At 36.4% G+C, this 20,208-nt stretch overlaps 1 protein-coding gene across 1 annotated transcript in view; it reads right to left on the reverse strand.

Annotated features, from left to right (window-relative positions):
- The window catches only part of CNTNAP5 (contactin associated protein family member 5), a 561,684-nt gene extending 547,847 nt beyond the window's left edge, over positions 1–13,837 (reverse strand). The window contains exon 1 of the mRNA XM_027772830.1: positions 13,489–13,837. Coding sequence (XP_027628631.1) covers positions 13,489–13,837 — 349 coding nt within the window. The remainder of the gene's footprint in view (positions 1–13,488) is intronic.
- Positions 13,838–20,208: the final 6,371 nt, after the last annotated feature.

A 20,208-nucleotide genomic window follows, 5' to 3' on the forward strand; every position in this document is an offset into this window, starting at 1 on the left:
AGTAATACAGACAGTTACTGTCAATAGGATTTTCACATCACAATCCACTCTTAGTCTCAACTGGACCCGGATAATGAACAAATGCATGCTCAGGGAGGTCCTGGGACACAAATCTAGGACCTTTCTCAAATGCACACAGTTGTATTACCACTACACTACCACCTGGCCCTTAGGAACAGTGTAGAGGAAGGCAGAGTAAAGAGAAGTTTTATTATGGCCCCTACAACTCATTATCCAAATTATTTCTATATTTCCAAAGCCTAGCAAAGAGGAACTACTGAGTAATGTAAACTGACTATTGAAGGAGTTTTTAGATTCTCAAACAATCAGAAAGTTTATTTTTAAAAAGTTATTAATTAAAAAACGTTATTAATTTAAGATAGAAGAACACAGTGTCTTCTATTAAATTTTTTTTTAATTGCACATGCATATGTGCATATGTCTCTTCATAGAAGTGATTTCTTTTAGTCATTCCTATATGAGCTAAGAGAAAGAAGGATAGGCAGATCCTATTCATTGCCAAATCTACTTTAAACTATTGCTGGGTCTCAATTCTTTTATCTGTAAGATAAAATAATTACAATGAATGATTCTGGACGTTCTGCCACCTCTAAACTGCTATGATTTTCAATGCATAAAGCAAAGCTCACATTGACCTTCAAGTTTCCAGGTCTGATCACTGCTGCCTTATCCCTCTGTGCATCCAGAATTGGCACAGTTGCAAGCTGGGCTTCCTGAAGTTCCCTGCGATTGGGCCATATGGGCCTTACCACACCAAAGGTGACATTTACAACTTGGTGGCCTCTACCATGTATGACAAATGACTCGAGATGACAAGAACAACAACAGAGAGGGGATCTGAGCTAGAATAACAAGGAGGTTTACTGGAAGAAAGAGAATATGAGTTCAGCTCTGAAGCAGATGAATTTGGATGATCCCACTTGGTCATAATTAACTAAATAGAAGCAAGGTCTTGTGTGCAAAGGAGGCGACCTGAGAAATAAAATGATAGTCATAATTCTTAAAGCTGGGAAGTCTGGAAGATCATTATATTTTATCAGAATTTATAATGCTTTTCAAAATTAATTGGCTTCCCATATTTAAAGAAATTCAGATAGAAACCTCCAGACAGAATATGTGGCCTAACGTCTTCAGAGGGCCTTATGAAAGTATTAAAATGCTTTGGGACAAGTTGATTTCTATCCATGGAGATATAGATGAGATGTGGTCCTGAATTAAAAAGAAAATGGAAAATAAAGAGAGATTTGTGATTTGTCTAAATATCTGATAAAGGTAATGATGACCACAGTGAGCACTTACTAAGTGCTTATCGTATGCCAAGCACCATCTGAAGCAATTGTATGCATGCAGCAAACATTGTTAGTACCTCCACTTTTATAGAAAAGGAAACTAGCATCCATAGAAGATCAAAGACTGCCTAAGATTATACTAATAGTAGGTGATAAAGCCAAGTTTTCAGTTCTGGCTGCTTCAGTCTAGAGCTCGTGGGTTTAATATTACTCTGTAATGCCTTAAACGTTTCAAGGTCCAGCCCTGTAGCACAGTGGTTAATGGAGCCAGAAGCCACATGGCTAACTACAGTTTGAGTTCCAGCTCTGGTAGTTTGAAAAGAAAAAGAAAAAATAAATTCAGATTTTATTGAAAAATCCTTAAGATTAGCAACCACAGATATGAATATATCAGCACAAACCTAGAAGGAGCTATCAGAATTACACAAGAAGCAAAGTTTGAGACAATAGTTTTTTTTTCTTTTTTTAAAAAGAAATTATTTTATTTAACTTTATTTATTTACTTATATTCATTTGAGCAGAGAGGGACAGATCAAGAGAGAGAAGGAAACTGAGAAAGCAAATGACCAGATCCGGGACTTGAACCATGGTCAGCCATATGGGAGTCCAGCATGGGAGTCCAGCATGTACCCTTAACCACCATGCCATCTGCCAACCCCCAGAGAATAGTTTAAAATTCTGTCTTCTCAAGGCTATTACCCAAAAACAATACATAAATTCTTATGCTGGGGCCTTAGGCAGAGATTTAAAGTGTGGCCACAGTAGGTATTTTAGAAAATTTACCCCAGGTGATTTTATTCAGGATTAGGTCCAAGAGTATAAGTGAAATATAGAGTAGTAGAGATGTGATGGTATAGGAATTCTGGGCCCAGGTGATAGCTAAACCTTTTCCCTGAAGCATGTTAGCACCATATGTTTAGGAATTATAGGCTGCTGACTTTGGTCTCATAAAAGAAAAAAATAATCTGGATATTGGAAGATGGGATTATAATGTGCCTTCTCCAACAATATTTCCTCATATTGTATGTTTAAATGCCTTAAAAAACTAACTCCTGACAATATAGAGCATAGTGAAAGGTCCAAGAATATAGTAATAATATGGAACTGGGTTCAAATCCTACCTCAGAAGAAAGCTACTAGTCTTGTGACTTTGAGGAAGGTGTTTACTCACCAAATGATAACTACCACTGATTGAAATAGGCTTCATTCTGTGAGGAGTACGAGGCATCTAAGTAGATATGGAACCTTGTGGTGCTTATAACCTTGTGGATAAGATGGTGATTCATGATGAAATATACACGTGAATAGTATTTTAGATAGACAGATACATAAATACATAGCGCATCTGACTTTGTTAGGTGTTTAATGATGTGAAAGAGAAGAATGGTATGTTCTAAAGTAGAATAGAAAGAGTGAATTTGCTTAAATTTGGAATCAATAAACATTTATCTGAGAAAATAGTATTAAAGCTGAGGCTAATTAAGAGATGAGCCCAAGAAAGTTCAGGGGTGGGCACATTCCAGTCAGTGAAAACGGTATCAGCAAGTTCCCCAAGATAGAAGGGCATTTGGCATATTGAAGGGCAGTGCCAATGGCTAGCTAGGTTAGAGTCCTGATAGGGAGTCTAGATTGATATCCTGATGGGTAGTCAGTCTGGGGGGATAGTCAGAAACCAAACTGCATGTGCTTTATGCTCAGGATTTTGGATGTTTTTCCCTAAGAGCAGTCAGAAGTTATTGGAAGGTTTTCAGTGGACCATGGCTTAACTCCGTATTTTATGATGCTCCTGCTGGCTATAGCAGGGATAATGGGCTGAAAGAAAAAAGTAAGTGGAAGTGAACAGCTGAGGTAAAAATGCAGGTGAAAGGAGATATGTAACTGAAGCAAGCCGGTGACTGAAAATAAAAAGAAACTGACATATTTGTGAAGGTTCTCAGAAATAATACTGACAGAACTGCTGATAGATCTATTATGGGAAGTAAGGGAAAGGATAAATTTTAAGAAAAAAAATCCCAGAATTATATTGGGCAACTTGTATTTACTGAGCTTAGGAAGACCACTTAAAGAAGATACTGAGAGCAGTTGGAGGGTCCAAGCAGGTTAAGAGTTTCTGTTGAGATACATTGAAGTTAGATATTATGACATAACCAAATTGAAATATCAATTAAGCAAGTGAATATATACTTTTAGAATTCTGAAAAAAAAATATTTGGCTTGGGAGCCAAATTACTTAACTTTTCTAAAAGCTAATTCATCTTTATAAATTTCAGTTTCCTTTTTTGTAACGTATAGGAATAAAAATTCCTACCTTGAAAGACTTCTGTGAAGTTTGCCTTGTGTGTTATGTAATACTGCACCTACTAAATGAAGGGCAATGGGGAGATGCTGATGATAGCAGCAATCTAATGACTATGACTAAGTCTCATCTCCCAACTCTTCTTCCTTTGTAATCTCTACCAGAGATGTATTATTTTACACAATTCTATATTGACATCTTTATTTCAAATTCAAATTTTCATTTTTGTTTGTTTGTTTCTTTCTTTCTTTCATCAGAGAGACAGAGAAATAAGCATCCCCAACAGGGGCTTCATGTCATGGTACACCTCCAATATCAGTCAAATTCAGAGCACACGTGCATGCCCAGCTTGCAGAAGAAGACCCCAGGACATGAACACAGGACCTTTCCATCTAGGTCCAGTACTAAAGAGTGCTGCATTACCACTGTACCACCAACTGGCCATCAAGTGTACATACTTCTATCTCTGTCATCAGGATCCATGTTCTTTATTTGCTGGGATGAACATGTCTAGCCAAAGACTAGTCAGTCTGACAACAGAGGTTACATAGGAGGAAAAACTAATGGAGGAGGTCTTCAGTAATTATAAGAAAGTAATGTAGCAAGATTGGCTACCAGATGGCAAGCTGTATAATAACCAGAATTCATTTGATGTACAGCAAGAAAAAAGTACAACTTATTCAAAATAACTGTCTGTAAGGATGTAAACATCCTTTTCTTGGTTTACTGTGGAATTATTCACCTTGTGGAATTATTTAGCAATCACAATCTTAATGTGCAAAGACCTTGTGTCTTGATTCTTGGAGAATGCAAGAGGTAGCATTCGATCCTAATATGGAGCACAAAAGAAGAAATTTTGGAGGTAGCCAGAAGCCCCACGATAAGGTCCAGGAGTTGGAAAGACTTTAAAAGTCTGTTATATTTAAGGCTCAACAAGTGGTGTGGTGGTTAAGGCACTGGACTCCCACATGGTCAACCATAAGTTGAGTTCTAGACATAGTGGATTGAAAATCACGCCAGATATGTGTACACATGTGATCAAAATCCTGAAAGGAAAATGAAGGAGGAAGGATTGCACCGTGACTATCCCTGCTGTGGGGAGAGGTGATTTCTCACTTTCCTTCTCTCACTCTGTCTTTCCAATGAGCACATGTGTCCTGTGACAAAAATCTGAAGGAAAAAAAAAAAGTGTATGATATTTGAGCTGAGTGGTGAGTGGCAATCAGAAGTCCTCCTGGTGAAGGAGTAGAATATGTTGCAGAAACAGGCATCAGCAAATATGAAAACATGGAATTGAGATAGCAGTGCAGGATCTGTACAGAGATTCGTACAAGCACACACAGAGGAAATTGATTGTGGGGATGAAGGAAATAAAAGGAAGAGTACAAAAGGGCTTACAAAGTGTAGGTTCTTTTAAAAGCTTTGAGGTACCCTGAAGAGATGCATCCAAAAAGGTCAATAGCCAGGTCAATAGCCACCAGAGCAGATATCAAAGCACTAAGTAAGAAAAGATGAAGAACAAACTTGGTTAAAGATAGGGAGGCAAAAGCACAGAGGGAATAGTAAGACTGAATAACTGGGGTCTGTCAAAGATATCTAAGGATATGGGATATTTAAGCCAGCTTTGGAGAAAGAAAAAGAAAGACAAAACAAAATGCAACGAAGCAAAACAATATCTCCAGCTGGGGCAGACTCTGTCATGTGGATAGATGACTGAAAGACAACAAAACCCCTCGGTTCCCCCAGATGCTTCTCCAAAGAGAATACTTTTCAAAGTGGAGGGTAGACTTCATTAGGAGGAAATTGAAACCCAAGAGAAGTGAGAACAGAGTTAGAACTATCACACATTATCAATGACTTTGCTCTTGCAGGCCAGATGAGTTCTATTTTAGGCCACTGAAGGAAATCACAGACCTCTTGCATTGGAAAAGCAAGAGGAGAGAGAGACAGACATCATTTTACACTTTCCTTTCTTGTCTCTTGGTGCACTAAGCATAGCAAAGCCATGTGGTTTTCCTCCTGCTTCTCTTGCCAGTCTTCCCGCTGCCTAAAGTGCCTTTCTTCCAGGAAAATGATGATTCAAATTTTGAGACTCAGTTGAAGCTGATGAGGTTGTCTGACTGATACAAACACTAACACTTTCTTACTTTCTTTTCTTTGTCCCCTTTACAGATTTCTAGTGATTGTGAAGAAGGAGCTGGTCCCTTTATTATATTTCTATTTATGGGGAAAAAAAATCATCATTCATTTTTGTATAGAAAAACATATAAAAATACGTGTTACTTTTTCAATGACGCAATATATGGTTGTTACCCCATTTCAGGCTATTAGCAATGTCAATCATTCAATAAGTACTTACTGAAAGTATATAATATGCTCAACCCCGTGGGATTGGGGGATACCTGGTAGTTACAGCTACTGCCTCTGTGAGTTTTGAAATGAATCAGGGCTGAAGACATCAGACAAATATTTATACGATTCACTGATGAAATACAATCATAAGAAAGTGCTTCAAATGAAAAACAGAGGACTTAGAAAAGTCTAGAAAATATATACATTTTTCCTTGTATTAGTAGACCCTTGGCTGATGCTTGATATCTTTTTGTTGTTGTTGTTTCTTTGTTAGTTTTAAAGTTACTAGAAAATATTTGTGCACTTATTATAGATAGAAAGTGAGAAAGCACCCCTCATGGGGGATGATCATGCTACAATCCCTTTTTCTCCATTTCTCCTTTTGGAATTTTGGGCATACATGCACATGCACCGGACATGTTTTCCAAATTGCTGATTCAAGACTCACACTTCAGTCAGCCATATGAGATCTCACCATCTCACCACATGACCAAAGGGCCTGTTTGGTGTCTTAAATACTAAATAAATGTTGGTAATTGGATGGGCAAATAAGCGAGTGACTGAAGAAAGGAAAGAACATACAAATTTTCCCAAAATGGTAAAGATTTAAATATTAAGAAATTATAAAGCTACAAGCTATCTACAAATCTTTAGCAACATACTAAAATGGGATTTTAAGAAAAATATTCACTAAGAGTGGAAGGTGACATGGTGGTTAAGGGTACTGGACTCCCATATGGCCAATTGTAGTTCAAGTCTCAGACCTGGCAGCTTGTTTTGTCACTCCTCCCACCACCACCACTTGGTCCCTTTCTGATTAAGTAAATAAATAAAAAAAATTAAAGTTAAATAAAAGAATTCTTAAAAAATAAGGAAAGAAAAGGATTTACAACCTCATTTTAAAAAATCAGAAACTAAAACCTACAGGAACCATCCCTATAATCTCATGGTTAAGGTAACCAGATCCCATTTGCCAACTGTGGTTCAAACCCTAGCCAAAGTGACAAGAAAAACACACTTGAGGCTTGTGCATGCATGCCCCCAATCCCAATGAGATGGGAACCTGGAGGAGAAGGAACTAGACATGACCATGCCCACTGAGAGTTGCTTTCTCCCTCCTTTTCTCTCTCTCTCCTACTTTGGTGAATACACATGTAACCTCTGACAATTCAAAAAAGAATCAAAGAAGGAGGGAAAGAAAGAAAGAAGGGAGGGAGGGAGGAAGAGAAGGAGGGAGAAAGAGAAGGAAGGAAAGAACTAGAATTACAATAGGACAATGGATTTACTAGCATGTGATTCCAGAGGAACTTGGTTGCCTAAACCGAGACAGGGCTGAACTAATAAATGTGTCCATCCATTCAACACATTTGTATTGAATACCTACCTGTACCTATTATATGCTGTTACTTAATTTAAAAAGTCCCTGATCTCATGACATTTACTTCTAATGCAGAGACTTTGGGAGCAAATAAACAGGTGAGCAAAAGCAAACCAATGAGATTCTAGTTGGTGGTAAGCACTATGAAGTAAATAAAAGCATATCACAGAACCATGGGCTAGTGGTGGATGTGCAGGAAATAGGGAAGGAGACTTTCTGTAGAGATTGGTCAGGGTGAACTTTTCTGAAAAGGTGGCATCAGAACTGAGAATCACATTGACAGAGAAGTCCACTATGCAAATCCTGAAAAAGGTTGTTCTGTGCCTTGGGAATAGACAGTGAAGAAGCTGTGAGGCAGAGAATGTCTGGCACATTTCAGGAACAGCAAGAAAGCCTGTGTAGTCATAGAGAAACAAGAGAAATGAAAGAAATAGAAAAGAAAACATTCCTTGAGGAATTTTACTTGGCAGTAAGGACTCTCAATTTTATTTTAACTGAAGGAGGCAGGGGAATAATATGATTTGATTTTTTATTAGTGTAAGGAAAGAAATTAAGGAGAGAACTAGAGAGCCAAGACATTGATGGGACACAGAACTGGATTATTACCTGTTGACGAAAATGTGTTTTGTATCCTCAACTGGCTGATGTGAAGTGTCTTCTTCTTGGGTGAATTCAACTTATAAGCTAAATAATGTATAGTGATTAAAGATATGAAATACACAAATAAAAAAAATTAAGAGATTATTTTGGCAACTGTGTGGAAAATGAACTTGTAAGGACAGTGGTATAAAAATAGGAACTCCAGAAAGAAGGATGCTTAAATATTCTGGGTGAAAACTGACAGAGGCATCTACTCACAGAAGTGGGAAAAGTACCTGGATTTAGGATGTGTTTTGGAGGAAAACACTGGTAGAAGTATTTTTAACTGTAGGTAATTGTGTAGGACTAGAGGTTATGTAAGAGTAGGAAACAAGGCTGCATCTGAAGGTTTTGCTTTAGTAAATGGATAGATAGTGTATAGGAGGGATATACAGGAGCAGGCTGAGGTGCTGGTAATCCAGGTTCCTTTTTTGCTTCATTAAATCTGAGCTATTTATTATACTTGCAAGTGAAGTAGGCAATTCCAAATCTAATTCTGGAGGTCAGGCCAGGAGACACAGACATGGGACAGGTCATCCTGGAGATGTGGTTTAATTTTACAGAACTTAGCTAGGCATGGGGTCAAGGTGGAAATTAGCAGAGGGCCTGGGTACAGGTGATGAGAAGGAACACAGATAACAAGTGACACAAGAAAAAGGTATAATTAAAAAAAAAAAGGATAACAAGTGACATAAGAAAAAGGTATAATTAAAAAAAAAAAATAGAAACAGCGATTTGAACCAAAGACTGCTGAGAGGTTGAATTAAAGTGAGAAACGTGAAGTGACCATTGGATTTGATTACATAAAGGTCACTGGTGATGTTAGCTGAAGTAATTTTTATAGAACATTCTTCATTAGTCGAGATTTCTTAAAAAGCAGGACTGGTAGGATATTTACGTATATTAAGACATTTATTGCAAGGAATTGGTCTGTGCAATTGTGGGGCTGGCTAAGCAAGTGTTAAGTCTACAGGGCAGGCCTTTGGAATGGGCAGCCTGGATATTTCAGGTAAGTGCTAAAGCTGCTGTTCAAGGGAAGTCTATTCTTCATTGGGAAAATCTCAGCTCTACTCTTAAAACATTTCAACTGGTTGAATACAAATTGCTTATATTTGCTAGAAAAATCTCCTTTACTTAGTCCACTGATTGTAGGCAATAACCACATCCTAGAAATATTTAGAGTTTAGATAAATGACTGGGGACTGTAGCCAAGTTGACTCATTAAACCATCCATCTGCTGTCTAAAGACTAAAATCAGTAGCAATGTGAAAGAAGGTGAACAGGTGGAGATAGCAACTGAAGAAGTTGTAGAGAGAAGCTATTGTGTGGAAGAGAGGAGGCGAGGAAGAGATAGTTGTTACATAAAACTGTAGGGCTCTCTTCTTTTTGTTTAGTTTGGTAGCTTATACAACAAACTTACGTTTCTAGGAACAATCTAGTATAAACGAGTTATGATAAGATGACGCTGGAAGAGTGTGACTTCAGAAGACATGCTGAGGTGTTGATTTTAGATGGAAACTAAGATAGGTGTTCTTTTTCCTTTTGGGAAAAAAAGAATGGATGCAGCAGGGCTAGTGATTGAAGATTATAGGGTTCTGACTAAGGTTCATCACTGAGAAGGGCATTTTATATCCAATATCTCCCCGAGGTGGTAATCTTCATATCACTGGCAATGATTACCAGTAGGCGATTTGTTTCCCTAAAGGTTTCATAGATGTGGAACTACATGGAGAGAAATAGGACCGGACTGCCTCAGAGTCAGGAATTCTAAAGCTTGGTCCAGAACTGAGCTTTAGCAAATCTGTGACCTCAGTACCATAGAAAAACGGGCATGTTTTTGTGAGTTTTTTTGTTTGTTTGTTAGTTTTTTTTTTTGTTTTTGTTTTTGTTTTTTTTTGAGTAGAGGGTTCTTTGTTGCCATCGGGTTCTCAAAGGGATCTTTTTACTAGAAAAAGCTACATGCAGCTTACAGGTCTCCTTCAGTCCTACAGTCTATGACTAAACTGACTGCAACACTTTCTTGTGCAAACAAAGAATATGAGTGGACAATGGGGATGAAAAATGAGGTCACCTCCACTGACTAGGCAAAAAGCAAAAAAGTATGAGGACTGTGAGAGAGTAATAAGATAATTACGTTAATATGGATGGTTAGCATAATAATATAAATAGATCTTTCTTTTAACATGAAAGCTTCACATTGTGTTTAAGATTAAACCCCCTGGTCATGATGATTTATTAGCAAGAGATGAGGTAACAAGAGAATTTGGATATCCCAGAGGCCCTTGGATAGGAAATGTGTACCCTCATAGGTGTTCTGTGTCTAGAGATACATATAAGGGTTATAGTAGAAGGCTGTCCTTCTAGGCCTATTGTTTTGTTGATGCCTCGCTTTTAAAACATTCCTTTTCTATGACTAAGTAGCATTCCATAGTGTATAAGTGCCATGATTTTTTTAATCCACTTTTCAAAAACTAAAAGATAAGAAGATATAATAGCAAAGAGAGCAACTATAGATACTAGAGACAGTATAGGAGGGAATGGGTAAAAGGGGGTGGGAAGGAGGGGATTGGGGGAAAAAAGAAACATTTTAGAACAAAAAAATTAAAAAATTATTTGTTGATGATAATGTATATTATAATATCTTTGACTTGGCCAATATGCACTGTATTCATGTTGGGAAAAAACATTTTGTATGCTGTAAAGATGTGCAGTGATTAACTGTAAATTAAAAAAAAAATTAAAAAATTATTTGTTGATGATAATGTATATTATAATATCTTTGACTTGGCCAATATGCACTGTATTCATGTTGGGAAAAAACATTTTGTATGCTGTAAAGATGTGCAGTGATTAACTGTAAATTAAAAAAAAAATTAAAAAATTATTTGTTGATGATAATGTATATTATAATATCTTTGACTTGGCCAATATGCACTGTATTCATGTTGGGAAAAAACATTTTGTATGCTGTAAAGATGTGCAGTGATTAACTGTAAATTAAAAAAAAAATTAAAAAATTATTTGTTGATGATAATGTATATTATAATATCTTTGACTTGGCCAATATGCACTGTATTCATGTTGGGAAAAAACATTTTGTATGCTGTAAAGATGTGCAGTGATTAACTGTAAATTAAAAAAAAAATTAAAAAATTATTTGTTGATGATAATGTATATTATAATATCTTTGACTTGGCCAATATGCACTGTATTCATGTTGGGAAAAAACATTTTGTATGCTGTAAAGATGTGCAGTGATTAACTGTAAATTAAAAAAAAAATTAAAAAATTATTTGTTGATGATAATGTATATTATAATATCTTTGACTTGGCCAATATGCACTGTATTCATGTTGGGAAAAAACATTTTGTATGCTGTAAAGATGTGCAGTGATTAACTGTAAATTAAAAAAAAAATTAAAAAATTATTTGTTGATGATAATGTATATTATAATATCTTTGACTTGGCCAATATGCACTGTATTCATGTTGGGAAAAAACATTTTGTATGCTGTAAAGATGTGCAGTGATTAACTGTAAATTAAAAAAAAAATTAAAAAATTATTTGTTGATGATAATGTATATTATAATATCTTTGACTTGGCCAATATGCACTGTATTCATGTTGGGAAAAAACATTTTGTATGCTGTAAAGATGTGCAGTGATTAACTGTAAATTAAAAAAAAAATTAAAAAATTATTTGTTGATGATAATGTATATTATAATATCTTTGACTTGGCCAATATGCACTGTATTCATGTTGGGAAAAAACATTTTGTATGCTGTAAAGATGTGCAGTGATTAACTGTAAATTAAAAAAAAAATTAAAAAATTATTTGTTGATGATAATGTATATTATAATATCTTTGACTTGGCCAATATGCACTGTATTCATGTTGGGAAAAAACATTTTGTATGCTGTAAAGATGTGCAGTGATTAACTGTAAATTAAAAAAAAAATTAAAAAATTATTTGTTGATGATAATGTATATTATAATATCTTTGACTTGGCCAATATGCACTGTATTCATGTTGGGAAAAAACATTTTGTATGCTGTAAAGATGTGCAGTGATTAACTGTAAATTAAAAAAAAAATTAAAAAATTATTTGTTGATGATAATGTATATTATAATATCTTTGACTTGGCCAATATGCACTGTATTCATGTTGGGAAAAAACATTTTGTATGCTGTAAAGATGTGCAGTGATTAACTGTAAATTAAAAAAAAAATTAAAAAATTATTTGTTGATGATAATGTATATTATAATATCTTTGACTTGGCCAATATGCACTGTATTCATGTTGGGAAAAAACATTTTGTATGCTGTAAAGATGTGCAGTGATTAACTGTAAATTAAAAAAAAAAATTAAACATTGTTTTCTGAAAATGTTCAAGATATTCATTCCACTAGTACATCCCCTCTGTGTAGGATTTTTAATTTTTTTATAAGACTCTCCACAGTTTACCTTGAGAGAGGTAAATTTTATTAAAAAATTAAAAATTTTAATTGCTCTCAAGGTAAGCTGTCTACAGTTTATCTTGAGAGCATACTAACATTCAGCATTTTGGGTCTCTCATCCGCAGGAATCATAATTCAGGATATATATGGAATGGGGCAAGGAAAATGCATTTTTATGGAGCACTTCAATGATTCAGATGCAGGTGTTTAGTAGATTTCACTATGGAAAACAGTACTAGTGTGTTACCCATTAGCTACCTCTGCAACCAAAAACAAGAATCTATGGAACTAATTTATATGAAAATGCTGGTGATCAAATGTGTTTATTCATTAGGGGTCATTGGGTTTTAGCATAGATGCAGGAGAATGTCACTGCTTAAGGCACAAAAACAATTTATTATGATGCAATTTTAGATTTTAGTATAAAGCCTGCAGGGGAGAATTACAGAGATGAAACCTTCCCTGAATAATTTTTACCTTATTCTAGAGCAATCATCAGTTCTACTCATGTTTACAGCCCTCCTTATATGCAAGAGGAAGCCCTGCTTTCGAATGCAGTACAAACAACTCACAGATGAATAGATGGATACCATAATTCCAAGAGTAAAGCATTCTGAGTTTCAACAAATGGGATGAAATGTTTTTTCTCCTCCTCTTCAAGAACAAGTGAAAAAGGAGTATTTTCCTCTCGTGGCTTTGTATGAGAGGAAGACTTTGTAATACCTCACTCTACTTCTGGGAAAGAACTGAGGGTAAATTTTTCTTTTATTGCCAAAGACAAGTGATTGCTCAAACCCCAAGAGCTCTTGTCTTTGAATTTTGTGTTGAGTCTTCATTGCACTATCCCTTCCAAGTTCCTTCAGCCCTAAATAGAAGAGCTTTTTTACTTCTGGGTTGAATTGCACATTTTCAAATACATATCTATCAGTTATTAAAGTGCAGAAATAATTTAATGTAAGACAATTTTCACTTATAATGTAGCTATACTGATCTGAGGATGGTGCCACTTGTGAGCACTGGCAGTGTGGAATAGCACAATCTCGTACTTACTGTAAGAACAGCCATAGACCTCCACCCTCATGCCAATCTTCCCACTGGGATTCCATTCCAAGGGCACAAAGCGAACAAACCGGGCTCTCACTGAGTGTAGCAGCTTGTGGTGCACCACGCTGTCGGCATTCATGTTCCCTGCAAAGGTCTGCAGAGAGAAAAGAGACCCAGTGAGTTCTGTGATTCCCAACGAACATCCATGGAAATCTATGTGTATTACTCTCCCAAGTCCTTTAGCAAAAATCCCGTTTCTCGGATTTTTCCATATGAAATATAAATTGGTTGAAAATCCTACATCATGTGTTGTATTTTTTTCGACAGGATTAAGAATGTTCTCCCTCCAGTCCATCAGATTTCTTTTTTTTTTTCCCTATCATATAGGACTTCTATTATGCTGTGGAATGTCCCTTCTACCGCAATTTTGCTGATAATCTTTACCATAAAGGATGTTCTGTTTAATCAGACACTATTATATAATTTATAGATATATTCATGAATAAAGCAATCCTAGTAAGTTACAAGACATGACACCTAAGAGCTTTACAAAATTAATAATACAGTGAAGTCCCCGATATTCCTAATGTTCATAATCATTGTGGAATGGGAGACAACTGACAATCTCTTCTTAGAGGGAAAGGCTGTTATTGAAGTAATTGTTACTATTAATTGAGGCCAGTCGCTATGCTAAGCATTTTCCATGATCATTATTAACCTTTAAAAGATAAAAACAAAACAAAATGAACGAACAAACAAAGACCCCTGAAGACTGGAGAGAGAAAAGGGAAAGGAAAAAAAAAAATCTTCAAATCACGCAATTGCCTAGTAATTGGTCTGAGATTCAATTTCAAAGTCGTCCTATTCCGAAGTCCATGCTCTTTCTACTGCCCCACATCTTCAACCCTTTCATTGTTAATTGTTACAGGAGGGAGACAATGCAGCCCAGATTTGTACGTAGTTCACTTTCATGTTTTCTGGTGAAGTTTAAGGAAAGAAACACACAGCACAGGAGCTATTTGGTTCACTAATATTATGCCTCATAGCTTTTATTTGAATGAATGATTATTGAGGAAAATTAGTTTTCCTGTAGGTGGAATCCAAAGGCTCATACCTAATATTTTGTTGTTGTTGTTATTGGGCTAAAATATACATAACATAAAATTTACCATTTTAGCCATTTTAAAGCATGTAATTCAGTGACATAGAGAGCATTCAGATTGCTGTGAGGCCGTTACCACTATCAATTGCAGAACTTTTCCATCATCCCAATCATACGTCAGCTCTAAGAAAGGATGTCAGCTATCATGCCAATTTGCTTGCTTTCTTTTGAATCATCATCTGACTTCCTTTCAACTTCAGATATTCATAGATAAAGGCTGCTTGCTGATGTGCAATCAATGCCAACCAATAAAAAAAAGATCCATTTCTCTCTGAAATGTCCAAAGTGAACTCCAAGTATAAGAATTTTGTCTATGTTGTTTTTATTTTATTTTATTTTTTGAGAGAGATTTTTGCTGTAGGGTTCATGCACTTGCTAGAGAGACAGAGAAATGCAGAGAGACTTAAAGTGAGAAATGACGCCCCCCCCCCGGGGGGGGGGGGCTGCAATCCTTCTCCTCCATTCTCCTTTTGGGATTTTGGGCATGCACACACATGCACACAGTGTGAGTTTTAAGCCACCGGGTCTGGGACTTAAACCATAGAAAACTATATGGGAGTTCAGCAACATAACAATTATGCCATCTGCTGTTCCCAGGATTTTGCCTATCATAGAGTCCCTTTTCAAAGATTTAAACTTTAACCTTTATTGCATTTTCATAACACCTGTGAATCTAGGGTATCTCGAACAATCTCTGACATTTCTTCTATACACAAAACACCCACAAGCTAATAGCTCTACTATTAGGCAATTGGTATAATTACTATTAAGTATTACGAAGTGGCTTATAAAACAGGACAACACTCCTTATTTTGCAGCTGCTTCTGCAGCAAGATTCACACATAAGAGAATGATTTGATGGACAAAGATTTCTTAAGCTTCAAAGGCAGTATTTCAGGCCACAGATTTGTTAAAGGTTTGGCCATTTTTTCTCCATCTAAACAAAGAATGAGGATTGTTCTCCTAAGTGTTCTGCTCCCAACTTTAGCAACTGGCATAGGTAGGAAGAAATCCTCTATCCCTTGCGCAGCTAGAAAGAACTTCTGAGTAATCTAGTTCTTATATTTCCTTCTTCCCATGTCTCTTTCACATGTTGGGAGGGAAGGAAGGGAGACAGATCCTGGTGATTTCTCATTGTTTGAAATGGATTGAAGGTAATTTATATTTCTTTACAATCTTACTGGAGAGCTTCCATTCAGATTTTCTATTAATTATGTATATTATGTCTCACTTCTCTAGGCACATAAAATCTAGGCCTCTGTAGCATTATCTATCTCACCCAAATGTAAAATGGGAATTTCTCTACAGTGAAAATGACTTAGTGCTCCATCCTAGGTTTTGTGTAATTTGTAGACTGAATATATATAATATTTAATATTCAATTATATAACTCCAGATAAAAAGGTTAATTTTTATGATTAAGCAATGTTTCATATGAGTCTTTATTATTATTATTATTATTAATCCATATATGGTGTGCTCCGATAGAAAGATTCCTGGGTTCTCATTCAAGGAGGCAGCATCCTCTCCTGGCTTTGTGACAATGGACAAGCAATAACCTTAGTTTTTCTGAGTCTCACTATCTTAGTCTTATGATCATAGTCTCAAAATCCTACTCTCCAAAGCCATATCTTTTGCAGATTCATAGTCTCATGGACTTAAGTCTAAGTAGACCTATGGCCTCTTACTATGGATCTCAAAGTTTGCAATGTATGATCCCAGGGCTATCCTGGAACTGGAAATCTAATATCACCTCAAAAGCACTTAATGCTAGAAATAGATTGAGCCTAAACAAAACTGCACTCAGTGTATCACCAAGTTTGCCAGTAGATCAAAGGCGATCAGTCACATAACCATGCAGGAATTTGTGGGCTGGAAAAAAATGCAAAGAGAAATCTTACCAGTGTCCTGGCCCTTGAATTCCAAAGCCCTATTAGTAGTGTCAATGCCACTGTTTAATCCAAAGTCATCTCCATAGCTGAATATAACATGTGAACAAGAGTGGTAACCAACTTATCAGAAACAATAGAGACAAAAAATGTTGAATATAAGAAATTGTCAGTCTTGGGACCAGCAGTTAGTGTAATGGCTATGTCGCTGGACTCCCATGTAGTCGACTGTGGTTCGCATCCCGGACACGGTGGCTTAAACTCATGGCAGGTGCATGTGCATGAGTGCCCAAGATCCTGAGAGGAGAATGGAGAACAAGGGATTGCAGCATGGCCATCCCTCCGGGCGGGGGGAGGGGGGTGATTTCTCACTTTCTGTCTCTGTCTCTCTCTGTCTTTCTGGTGAGCACACGGTGCCCTATAGCAAAAACCTCTTAAAAAAAAAAAAAAAAAAAGAAAGAAATTGTCAGTCTAGTATTCTATTGCCGGCAAAAATAGCTTGCAAATATAAAGGGAAAATAAAAATTTGCTTTAAACGAAAATAATTTATTACCTATAGATACCCACTGCTAATAAATGCAAACAAATAACAACAATAACAAAATAGTTCTATGAGCTTAAGACAGTGATTCTAGATTGCATTTTTAATGTACATAAAGGAATGAAAAGTCCTCAAAAGTGAAAGAGTTAAAGATATGCCCCTCCCTTGGGGGCCAGCAGGTGGTATGGTGGATGGGGCGCTGGACTCCCACATGGCCAACCACAGTTCAAGTCTCTGACCTCGAGGTTTGTTTTCTCACTTTCCTCCCCTCTCTCTACCTCTCTCACTCTGTCCCTCTCTGATCATAAATAAATAAATAAATAAATAAATAAATAAAGTTAAATAATATAATTCTTTCAAACAAATGAAAGATATGCCACTCTGAAATATGCCAAATTCATGCAATGATTATTTTAGCCAGACAGGATTTGAAAACTAGTCGCAGAAAGGGTAATATGATTTGCCTTTTCCTACATCTAGTAAAAATTTCTTTAAGGAGGAATTTTTTCTTACCCATAGCAGGTTGAGAAAACAACTTTTATCATTATAGACTGGAAATTATTACTATAAGGGGCCTGTACAAATAAACTCACTGAAGAAACCTTAAGCTTCCATTCCCTTTGTAGCCCCCATTCACATATCTGTTAGTGACTCCCTGGAATTTACTGTCCCTGCTCTCGCTCACTTTGTCCTTTTTTTAGAGAGATTTTTGCTGTAGGTTGGGTGTGCATGCATGCCCAAGATCCTAGGAAGAGTGGAGGTGAAGGGATTGTAGAGTGGCTATCCCCTCAGTGGGTGATTTCTCACTTTCTGTCTCTCTGTCTCCATCTCACACATGCCCTATAGTAAAAAATCTCTCTTTAAACAAACAAACAAAAAGGGAAAAATGAGCTATCCATGAGTTTTAGGCTGCTAAGTCCTGGACTTGAACCATGGTCAATTTCGTGGGAATCCAAAGACATAACCATTACACCATCTGTTGGTCTCTATTTTGTCTTTTTATTTCTTCATAAACATATTATTCTTTATCTAATATGTGTAAAAGTGTTCTTCTGTCACCACTTGGTGGATCCTCATTCTCTTGGGAGGATCTCATGTACATGCAAAATTAAAACTTGCGTGCTTTTCTCCCCTTATTCTGCCTTGTGTCACTTTGGTTCTTAAACCCCGCCAAAGATCCCGCTTAGGGATTAAAAAGGGTAGAGGTGATTTTTAGCCTCTTTACTAATGGAAAACACATAGATAAATATAAAACCTCAAATATTTGGAGGTTAATCAACACACTTCTAATTAACCATAGGTGAAAGAAGAAATCATGATGGAAACTGAAAAATAGATTGAGTTAAATAATGATAAAAATAAACTTTATCAAAATTTGTGAAGCACAGACTAAATGTATCTTAGGAGAAGAAGTGTAGCTTTATAATGATTTTGACACACGGTGAAAGATATAAAAATAAATTCTAATTGTCCTCATCCAAAATGTAGAAAGACAGTAATATTACTAGACTGAGAATGTTACTAGATTGGGATACTGCTTAGCAATAAAAAGTAGCAAAGCACTGAAACCTGCAACAACACACTCCGATGAATAAAAGAGGCCCCTCCAAAGAGCGTTGTTCTGTGTCTATAAAGCACCAGCACAGGCAGCTCTGATGACAGGAACCAGATAGTTCTTAGGGTGAGGCTCACAAAGAATATCCATCAGTTTATTTGGTCATAGTACCTTTGTGAAGTGGGCAATCTGTTCTATATTTATTTTTAATTAAATAATTAATTATTTTTTTCTTTTTAGAGAGATGTTTACTGTAGGGTGTGGTGTGTGTGCTCACTGGAGAGTCAGAGAGAAAGTGAGAAATCAGCCCCCCTAAGGGGGATGGCCACACTGCAATCCTTTTTCATTTTCCTCTTGGGATCTAGAGCACACATGCACACATATCTGATGTGAATTTTAAGGCGCTGGGTCCGGCACTCAAACCACAGTGTATGACATGGGAGTCCAGTGTTGTAACCATTACACCACCTGCTGGTTCCCTATATTTATTTTAAAGATAAGAAAACTTATTTTTGGAGTGTTTCAGTGATATTTCCAATCATAAATTGAGTCGTATATAAATTATCAGTGTGGACTAGATTATAGAGATTCTGTCTGAATCCCAGTGACCATTTTACTTCACTCCCATTATCACCTCTACATGGAAATGAAGGTAGGTCTCCGCAGCCAGGCGCCATTGCTACAGTCACAGATGCCATTTTCCATTCTCCTTCATGTCAACCGCCTGCAAGGCCTATTGCAGGTCCTGTGCAGCATATTTCAGCCAGTGATGAACCACATATCCAACAGTAGTCCACAACATTATAAAGGAGCTGAAAAATTCCTATTGCCTAGTGACGTCAGAGCTGTAGTAATATATTGCACCTGTTTGTGACGGTGCTGGAGGAAGCAAACCTCCTGCACTGCCAGTCATTGAAAAGTACAGCACATACTGTTCTATATGGGACGTGATACTTGCTAACGACAAGACAGGACTGTTTTGTTGGTTTATGCGTTTACAACACTATACTTCTTATTGTTATTTTATGGTGTGCTCCTGTTAAACAAGCGAAATAAAATGTTCACTCTAAGACAGCATAGAAAGTTACACCAACAGCAGCCCACGCATCTTGTATTTTCAGTATCTCTTGATTATATCATTTTTTCTCCTATTTGATTCAATCTCTTGTTCTTTTGCTCATCATGCCCTTTCAGTAGAACAAGATGCGGAGGTAGAAGACAACGATATTGATGATCCTGATCCTGCAAAGGCCTAGGAAAATGTGTCTTAGTTCTTAATAAAGAAAGTAACAGAAAAAATTTAAATTTGAACAAAAGCTTATAGAATAAGAATATAAAGAAAGCATTTTTGTACAGATGTACAATGTGCATTTTAAGTATTATTAAAAAAGAGTCAACAAGTTTTGAAAAATGAAAAAGTTTATGAAATATACAAAGTTCCAGTAAACAAAGATTATTCTTGAAAGAAAAAAATATATATATTTTTAAACTTGGTGTAGCCTAAAGGTGCAGTGTGCATGAAGTCTGCAGTAGAGTACAGGAATGTCCCAGGCTTTCACCTTCACTTACCTCCCACTCA

The sequence above is a fragment of the Tupaia chinensis genome, unplaced genomic scaffold (assembly GCF_000334495.1).
Source record: "Tupaia chinensis unplaced genomic scaffold, TupChi_1.0 Scaffold000309_1, whole genome shotgun sequence".
Classification (NCBI taxonomy): domain Eukaryota; kingdom Metazoa; phylum Chordata; class Mammalia; order Scandentia; family Tupaiidae; genus Tupaia; species Tupaia belangeri.